The sequence below is a fragment of the Branchiostoma belcheri genome, unplaced genomic scaffold (genome assembly GCF_001625305.1).
Source record: "Branchiostoma belcheri isolate BF01 breed outbred unplaced genomic scaffold, Haploidv18h27 scaffold94, whole genome shotgun sequence".
Taxonomy (NCBI): Eukaryota; Metazoa; Chordata; class Leptocardii; order Amphioxiformes; family Branchiostomatidae; genus Branchiostoma; species Branchiostoma belcheri.
Window position 1 is genome coordinate 1,326,962 of NW_017804620.1, and position 9,771 is coordinate 1,336,732.

Here is a 9,771-nt window from a genome sequence, read left to right on the forward strand (position 1 = left end):
CCCACAAGGCCCAAAGGTCCACTTTTTGGTCCACTTTTTATCTAAAGGTCCAAGATTTTTCTTGAAAAGATGGACTGATTCGTGTCACCAGTGAGACTGGAATCGTACGAAAACGGCTCACTTTGTCATTGAAAAAAAGTTATCTCTGATTTTTTTGTGCAATCCTCTAAAAAAAAATGCGGGAAACGCCATTTCAGATGGTTGATTTTTCAAAATTTCCCGGGGGAGCATGTCCCTGGACCCCCCTAGGAACCTCGCGCCTTTGCCACTCGCTAGTCCCTTGAGTAGTCCCTTGAAAGAACCCCCCCATTCATAATCCTGGTTACGGGCATGTCAAACGGTTACAGTATGATTGCCGCCCGATAGGAAAGGTAACGGGAACTTACATTCAAGAAGTCATCAGTGTTCATCTCATTACAAGGCGTGTCAACGATCTTGGCCGACAAACGTACGGCGTCACATGCTGCCTGCAGACAGCTGGCCTCATCCTCCGAGATGGTCTTATTCTCGCCGTCGCCCACCAGGACAAACTCCACCACAATTTTGCGCCTCTGTGATGCTCCTGACTTCCTTGTGAAACAAGGAAATACCCGAGACACAGCACAGCCTGCAGCAAACACTTCACTCTTCTCACACACCAGCTGAAAAGGTAGACAATAATTCAACTTTTTATTGCAAATATGTGGCGTCGGTGGCGCAACGGTTAGAGCGTTGGCCCGACATTGTGCCCTTGGAAAGGCACTTTACACGACTTCCCCACCTATACGGTGGAGTGACGCCCACCGAGCCTCTTCGAGTCTTAGGCTAATCTGTCTGTTTGGGTGCCAAAAACACCTTACAGATTTGGTGTGCCGATGTGACAACATCTCATATTGGCCACTGAGAGCCATAAAATTGTATTGTTTATTGCAAATTCATGCCTGAGGGCAGGAACAGAAGAAACATTTGGTGTAAAAACTGGGTGAAAGAAAGAAAAACAGATGATTAGTACACACAGAACTACTGATAACAAATAAGAAACTACTAGTAAATACTACTGGGTTTGACTTCTCTTTTGAAGACAGAGGAAGACAAAGGATCCCACTTTTTCTGTAATTTGTGAGTTTTCGGATGTTAAGAGGAGAGTAGTTTTCATTTGTATATGTGTGAAAGTTTGGGTAGAATTTGAAGGCTACGGCACTTGGGGCTAAAATAGGCTGCCTTGACCTGTTTCTACTTTTTATTTTTTTCGCCCTGTCATATATTTTATGAAAAAATCCAAGAACCAACAATTTAAATTAAATTGGTGTGGCCTTAACTGACTAAGACATGTTCACTGATAAACAGTAAATGCCAGGAGCATGAACTGATGTCTAAATACTCACCACAACACACTCCTCCCTGCAGCCTGCCATGCAGCTGCGGACCAGCTTGGTCAGGGCATGTGGGTGTGCCGGCGTGTTGTGTCGACTGGCCTTGTTGGGCAGGGCAGCTACAGTCGCATTGTTTAACCACAGAGAACAGCTGTCAGTCGGGGAAGGGTGCAGGCTGCTCACAGCTTCCTTGAAAGTCTGCAGAAAACAATCACGATGTTAGATACGTCAATGAAGGTTAGACATCCAGGTAATATGATACGCCAAAAAGCAGTTACTCAAGCAACTAGATATGATTTTGAAAACGTCAGATGTTTCAGCTAGTATCCACTACCTTTCGTCAGTGACGGAGAGACCAGAGGAGAAATGCAGGTTTATAAGCACAAACTATTGTGGATACTAGCTGAAATGTCTGACGTTTTCAAAAGCATATCCAGTTGCTTGAGTAACTGCTTTTTGGCGCATGATGTTAGATAATTTCAATGTCTAAAAATCATCATCAGGGATCAAAATTAACAGTGTCCCTATGGCCACTGACCAATAAAATTTAGGCCGGGACAACTACAAAGACACTTTTTGGGACCATAGAAAAATAACCAACATCAGAATGTCAGCCCTTCTTTGTTTATCAGGCACACGTCCCGGCTTTTGCATCCGAATTTCCTGTCTACTCTACAATTATAATGCGCCTTGGAGTGAACATAAGCAAAATAAAGTTGACTTCAAGTTTTATTCATACAATTAATACTTAAAAAAAACAGGTTGGGACAGTTCATCCTTACTTCGGGACAGTCAGGGTTTTTTCTAGAAAAATTTGGTATGAGGGAGCAGTATCACGGCGAGGGAGCGAAGGGTCCGAGGGGGGGTTGGTGCGGAAGGGGGGTATCCCCCCTTCCGCCATGTGAAGCCTTTGAAAATTTGAGGTTGAAATGGGACATTTTGAGGCTACTTGAGGGGGGAAATTTGAACTCTTAACCTCAATGTACCTTTCCCAAATTTCTATTCATGCATTGCATATTTCACTTATAAAATATAAGTACAATCAACAGTACACACAATCTGCAAATCACCCTTTATACACTTACACAATTAGTGATCAATGTTACTAGTAGCTCCAGATGACAACATTGGGTTTGCCACAAGCTGAAACCTTTCCCATGGCACAATTGCAACACATTCATCCAAGCTGCTACAAACTCAGGTCTCATGTTTCACTTCAGAGCCTGTTCTATAGTACGCAAATGAAGGAGGTCTAGCTACATGTCTTGAGCAAGTTCTCAATGAACATTGTTTATTCCATTCAAACTTTTACTACTAGAGCTAAATTTTCAAGTTTGTGTTAAGATTGTGGAATTTTTATGAGAGTAACATAGTTTGTAATGCTAGAATGTATTGTTATGTGGTGTTGTTTTTGTATTTTTACTGGAAAAAAATGATTTTGAAAAAGACTTAGGCTTCAATCTGAAAATTGATATGAGGGCGCTGGTTTGTTACATGAGGGCGCAGCGCCCTTGTTCCCCTGTTCAGAAAAACCCCTGTGGACAGGTTAAATTTATTTTGGAACAGTGCTGGGACAATAGGAAGAACAGTTAATTTCGAGGCCTGCATCATCTCCTTAACTTTGGACTATTGAATTTCACATATCTACAACAGTTAGTAGTATGAGTGCAAATGTTTCCAGAAAAGTCCTGACCAACAATGACATAACTTCAGAGACTTTAGACATCATGAATAACAGCTTTTGTGCATTTTCTTCTCTATTCAGATTAAAGATATTGTTGTACTTGTATGTGTGAAAGTAATTTTTTCTTTTCTAGGTCAGGAGATGTCAAAACAGAAAGTTCAGATGCAGTAGCATAAGCAGCCGCTAGGGGGCCCAAAATTTAATCATTTCCAGGTCTCATCAAGACCTACTCACCGACCAAATATCAACTCAATCCTTCTCAAGTTCTTGTGTTTACAGACACACAAAGACACATACACAAACACCCCTGTGTGAGTGAAAACATAACCTTCTTGGCGAAGGTAATAAGCTGTTGGAGGGGCCAAACTTTTTGCTGACCTGAAAAGATTTTCATAGTCTCCACCAGACTCCTTTGCAGCCTGCACGGGAAATGGACCCTAGCCTCTCTGGCCAGCCAACTCCTCTCGCCAATAATTTATATCCCCTTTTTAGGCCGATTTCTACTACAAAAATTACTTACTACATGCCCGTTGCCAGGATTTTGAATGGGGGGGGTGGTTCTTCCCACTGCTTGAGAGGACCTCGAGCGCCGAAGGTGTCACGGCGGCGTAGAGAAAACACGGAGACAGAGATAACGTGTCCTGTCATTTCTTTAATCTTTTCAAGTCTCCTCCATCCGTAACGTTACCTTTCTAGAACCCCTTCCTTCGAACAGGTGTCGTTGCTACCTGTTCGAACACACGTGGTGATCACATGCGCACGGTGTGCTCGACCCCCACTCGAAGGAAGGGTCTAACTATAGCTACTACAATGTAAGTGCTTAATGTATAAAGTTAACTGTCACTTCATGACAAAGGCGCGATTGAAAAATGAACCTTCTAAAATGGCATTTGGTGCATTTTTGGGAGGATTTCCATGAAAAAATCAGAGATAAATTTTTATTCAATGACAAAGGGAGCAGTTTTTCAAACGATTCCAGTCCATCTTTTCAAGAAAAATCTAGGACCTAATAAAATACATTAAAAGTGGACCAAAAAGTGGACCTTTGAGCCTTGTGGGGGGCATGTACTACTAGTACTAGTATTCATTACTTACTAGTATTCATCATCATCATCAATCATCCTCCGAAGAGGTGGAGCATACAAAGTTAGATCTCCAGAACTTTCTGTCCTTCATCGCAGAGATAAGTTTCTAGTATTACTTACCAGTATTCATTACTTACTAGTATTACTTACTAGTATTCATTACTTACTAGTATTACTTAACAGTATTACTTACTAGTATTACTTTTAAGTAATACTAGTAATGAATACTGTTAAGTAATACTAGTAAGTAATACTGTTAAAACAGTATTACTTACTAGTATTACTTAACAGTATTCATTACTTGCTAGTATCCATTCAGCTTAGAGGAGACTATGGATCCGGAAAGCTATCAGCCACCCAAAAATTAAGCCCATAGCATAGCCTAACCTCTACCAGGCTTGGGGAGGCGGCTGGAAAAGAACTACTTAGAAATCGGCCAAATAGAGAGATAAGCATGTCAGGGGAGTTTGTCCGTTGAGGACATTTGGGGTGCGGCGAAATGTTCTCTCAACGGACAAACTCCCTTGCCATGCTAATATTTCTCTATTTGGCAGATTTCTACTCTTTCCTACCACCTCTACAAGCCTGGTAGAGGCTATCTGGAGCCCACCCCTCCCCAGTTTGGAACAGCCCAACACACGACCACCTACACCACGTTCTAACCAGAAGTATACAAACCTCAGGCGTCACTCTTGGGTGAAGCTTGCCTCGCACGCTGTCCCAAGACACCTTCTTCAGGTTATGCACTTGACCAACGATGACCACTGGCCGCTCGCTAGGGTCAGCTTCTGACCACACAGAAGAAAACTGCACGGTCGCCATGCTTGTCCGGCTAGAGGGTAAAGGTCGCCAGTTTGGCTGCAAAAAAATTGTAACCAACCGAATCTACATCCGCGTTTTACTCTAAAATGAATCATCGTCAAAGATTCTAAGTCACTACAATAATAATGATAATAACAAATAGAATACTTTAAAATGTTTTTTCTCATTTGCAAGAGTATTAGCGTTATCTAACGTTGTAGAAAGAAATTGTATGCGGCAACAAATTGTTCGAATCCGCGGATACGTATGCTCTACTGTGTATTTCATGCGTCGCTCCTCCCTGACCTGGGGACCCTGACCTACTAGGATCGAGCGGTGTTATGGATGGAAGTTTGCAACAACAACAAATTATTATAAGGTAAGGGGAAGGAGTTCTAGATCCATATTTTTCAGGGAATGTCCAACACGCAGCAGTAATGTTAACACGCGTAACACTGTATGACAGTTCTTTGGCGTGCGGGGAATGACATGAATTACTTACTTTAAGGAAGGGAGTCCAAGGGACCATGATAAATTTTACCTTGATTTATAATTTCTGTCCAAATGGACTCTGAACTTCGTTTCAACAATGTCCTTGGTTTCAAACATAAAGCCTCGACCCTTATATTTATCGTTTGGATGTCTCTGGAAAACAAAGCTCGGGAACTTGAAGCTGCGGATTGATCACTGGTTATGAGTATGGATGATTAACTTGTTACAGTACTTTCTTTTGACAACGCCTTCAGACAGGGCTCGAAATTCATTTGAATGGGAATAGGTGCATTGGTGCACCCAACCTGAAAAATTGGGTGCACAAAAATTTTGTTGGATGCACCATAAAAGATCAAATACGTCGAATGTCAGCCACAACTAATTATGTTTTATTTCTAAAGAAAAGTACTAACGTTATAACGTTGATTTTATAATTTTTCTGACACTAAGAATAACGTTATATGCTGTTACAGCGTTATAACATAATGGGTCGTAAGTTCCGGGCAGGGGTCCTAAGTCCGGCATAGTTTTAAAGATCATTATTATGTTATTATGGTATTAACTAGTTATGGACTTATTATTAAGTCTTGCTGTAAAAAAACAACAAAATCGGAAAGTGTGGGGTGTCGAAGTTTATTGCTCAAACTGCTAACAATTGAAATATTTGTTTGAATTTTACGCTTTTCGCGGAGGTTGTACATTTAACATCTTTAACGTTACATAAATCTACATTTCATTCCATACACTTCAGTTTTCGAAAGCATGTATAATGTAATACAATACTTATAGTAATATACAAATGTCCATTCCTTTCAGATTGTAAACCATGCATATGGTATGTCGGGTGTCTCTGCATGAAGCGATGGGAAGATTCTGGCAGTCTGTGTGTATATCAGGCAGAACTAGTACTGCAGCTGGGAGACAATGGTGGACAGGGAAGCACAGATTGTGTACAACTGCCACACAGCATGGAGGAAGGACTTCCACCAGGGTTGGCTGGGGGAAAGTTGTACTGCTGAGTGTGCCACTGGGTGGAACGGCTTATTATTTAACACTTGACAGAGTTGGGCAAAGGAGATTCTGGATAACGATCAATGGTAGTGTGCGTTTTCTTAGGTAAGTCAAATTCAAAGTACATGTATAGAAGTGCTAGATTTTTTTTTGGGGGGGGGCACATATACAATGTAATTTCTAGCCATCATGGGGTCACTATCAACCAATGGAGGCCAATTATTAACTAGAGAAGTAACATTTGCAAAGCAAATGCATATAATGTTTACCTTCGGACATGGTCTGCTCTGTTAATTCTTACTCAAACACATTCACATACATGTACTACTAGTATATGGTGACAGGAGCAGAGCAGACCATGAAATTGCAACATTACGTAACCCAACACCAGTCACCATGGTGACAGACGTCAACAAGTCATGCCATTGGTCAGGTCATAGGTTACTGTTTGGAGAAGAAGAGGAAGAAACAGAGCAAAACTAAATATATTTTCCTTCGGTAAACATAACTACAAATTCTTAATACCATATAATTGAATGGTGTTAAACTTGTGAAATATGATAATGAGTTATAGTTATTTAAATGGACAACATACCACAGGTCTTTGTTCTACCCATACTGTAGGTCACTGTACCTTGGCCTGCTGATATCATTGGATTACAAGTATTCCCTGTGGGGATTGGCAGAGGTAGGACTGTCCATACATACATGTAACTACCAGACTCATTGAAAACGTAACTGTAACACTAACTGCAGTAACATGTGCTTAGCTACATGTAGTACATGTAGTAGTAAGTGGAAAGAAGGAATCTTTATTTAACGTACAGACTTACATAGCCTGAATTTTGTTGAATTTATAAAGTTTAAAATATACATACTAAGTATTACAAACATTAGCAAATATTGACATTAAAATACACTTACTAGTATCATAAGATGTTATTGAATCCCTTGTACTCATCGGGATTGGCACATTAACATACGTATGAAATGCATGATACGTATGAAATACGTATTTAAAGCCTGTAAGTGATGTACCGGGTAGTTAGGTAGTAAGGCCAAACTGCAAATGGCATGAAGACATCATGTCTCTGAATTGTTGTTGTTCCTTCTTTCAGGACAGTTTAGAGTACCGACAACAGATCCAGGGCTGTCACCAGCGTGCAGCAGACAGGATTGTGTACGGGGCAGTCATGAATGGAGGGCTGTACATCAAGCTAGGCCAAGGGCTGGTATCCTTCAACCATATCCTACCCAAGGAGTACACAGACACACTGCAAGTCTTACAAGACAAGGTAACGTGTGGTGTGGTTGGGGTCGTGTGCTGGATGGGGTGGTGTGGTGGTGGACGGTGTGGGGTGGGACGGTGGATGGGGTGTGGTGGATGGGATGGTGTGATGTGATGTGGTGGATGGGATGGAGTGGTGTGGTGTGGTGGATGGGGTGGGGTGATGTGGTGGATACTCTCACCTCTCGAATAAAAGTACCCCCTGGAATAAAAGTACCCCCCGGACAAATCTTCAAAATGTAATAAAAGTACCCCCTGGAATAAAAGTACCCCCCAGAAAATTTAAAAAATTGACATCTAAGCAACGTCTATGCTCCAAAAATGTGTTCTCATGGTGTATGTATGTATGCGTCTATATGACCTTGTCACTTTCAACTATTGACAGGTCCTGAATAAACATACCCCTTGAATATGATTCCCCCAACAAATCTTCAAAACCTAATAAATATACCCTCAAAATAAATGTGCCCCCTGGAAAATTATCAAATTCAACAGCCTGTATTCTTACAGGCTTTTGAGGAGTATATGCATCACTTGCTGTGTAATATATATTACACTGTCATACATCAATTTTATATGACTTCTCTGCATTCATACAATTTGTTGTTGATCATTGCATTGCATACTGTATCTTACATCAGCAGGGACAGTAATATGAAGTTTTGAAATAAGAGTAGATTTTTTACAGCTTGGTAACTATCAGTAAGATTTCATTTAGAGCTCATGAAGTTGAACATGCTTAACATAATTGCGCTATACAAATTGTGATACTAGTTTGTAAAAGCCATTTGCAAAAGAATTTATAATCATCTACAAGTATTTAATGTTAAAGTGACTTAAACATAATTATTTCTTTTTTATCTTTCCCAAATTTCCATTTATGCATTGCATATTTCTCTTTTTACCAAAGTAAATGATCAAAAAAAATATATAATGCTACATCATAATCATAGTTAAAACAAATGGCAACATTGTAACACATTGCATTTCACAACAGTCCAGAGTCAAGGGTTTTATGTTACCCTGCTACGCTTTGAAGCGTGTCCAGTGAGTATGCAAATGAGCAGAGGCGGGGCTTCAAGTTTAGAACTCAGTTCTTAGAAAAAACTGAGACATTCTTTTTGAAGGGGGGACACTTTTTGCAAAATATTTCTCTGTGAAAGTTCATACATTAGACTGCAATTATACTCCTGTTTTTGGTCTTTTACATGATAATTAGCTTTGTTAATTGCAAATTGCTTATGTCTATATTTGAGAAAGAGTTTTATCTATAATAACAAAGAATATAAATAATTGCCCCCCCCCTACAAAAAGTGAGCTCTGCCGACCGTGAGAAACTGCATGTTTACGTATTTCACTGCATGAGAATTGGACTTTTTCCAGCACTAAATTTTCATATTTGTGGTAGGATTTTCGACTTTTTGAGAGTATCACATGTTGTAAGTGCTAGAATACATTGTTTTGTGGTATTATTTTAACATAGTCCCAAGAAAAAGATCGTTCTGAGCAAGGAGTTTTGAGTGAGATGTGTGTGCATGTTGCGTGAAAAATGTTGCAAATTTCGCCAATTTTTCTTTACATAACGCCCGTTATAGTTCATATTTTCAACACAATATGTGTTCCCAAATATAATTTACATGTAAAAGGGAGGTAATATGTTCTTAGACTTGCCGTGATTTTGAAAACTTCGTAAACGTACCGTGCAAAACAGAACGTACCGGGACATTTTCCATTGCTGTCGGCTGGGAGAAGTGGTGTTTTTTTGTCATTTTATGTTCAGGACCGCAAATTTTCCCGGAACTTTTCCGATTTTGAAAAAAAGAAATAAACGTACCGTCTAAAATAAGAATGTACCGGGTGGATTTTGAGGCGAAAAAAAATAAACGTCCCGGTACGTTTAATAGAGAGGTGAGAGTAGGTGGTGTGGTGTAGTGTGGTGGATGGGGTGGTGTGGTGGATGGGGTGGAGTGGTGGATGGGGTGGGGTGATGTGGTGGATAGGTGGTGTGGTGTAGTGTGGTGGATTGGGTGGGTCATTGATGTGGTGGATGGGGTGGTG

At 40.5% G+C, this 9,771-nt stretch overlaps 2 protein-coding genes across 2 annotated transcripts in view; one reads left to right on the forward strand and one right to left on the reverse strand.

The window, feature by feature from the left end:
• LOC109461632 (probable aminopeptidase NPEPL1) overlaps positions 1–4,985 on the reverse strand; it is a 29,854-nt gene extending 24,869 nt beyond the window's left edge. The window contains exons 1-3 of the mRNA XM_019758012.1: positions 4,800–4,985; positions 1,365–1,550; positions 387–641 (exon numbers count right to left, since the gene is read on the reverse strand). Coding sequence (XP_019613571.1) covers positions 387–641; positions 1,365–1,550; positions 4,800–4,943 — 585 coding nt within the window. The 5' untranslated portion in view covers positions 4,944–4,985. The remainder of the gene's footprint in view (positions 1–386; positions 642–1,364; positions 1,551–4,799) is intronic.
• An 86-nt stretch (positions 4,986–5,071) lies between these two features.
• Positions 5,072–9,771, forward strand: part of LOC109461631 (uncharacterized aarF domain-containing protein kinase 5-like) — an 18,877-nt gene continuing 14,177 nt past the window's right edge. The window contains exons 1-4 of the mRNA XM_019758010.1: positions 5,072–5,301; positions 6,231–6,530; positions 7,050–7,113; positions 7,544–7,720. Coding sequence (XP_019613569.1) covers positions 6,241–6,530; positions 7,050–7,113; positions 7,544–7,720 — 531 coding nt within the window. The 5' untranslated portion in view covers positions 5,072–5,301; positions 6,231–6,240. The remainder of the gene's footprint in view (positions 5,302–6,230; positions 6,531–7,049; positions 7,114–7,543; positions 7,721–9,771) is intronic.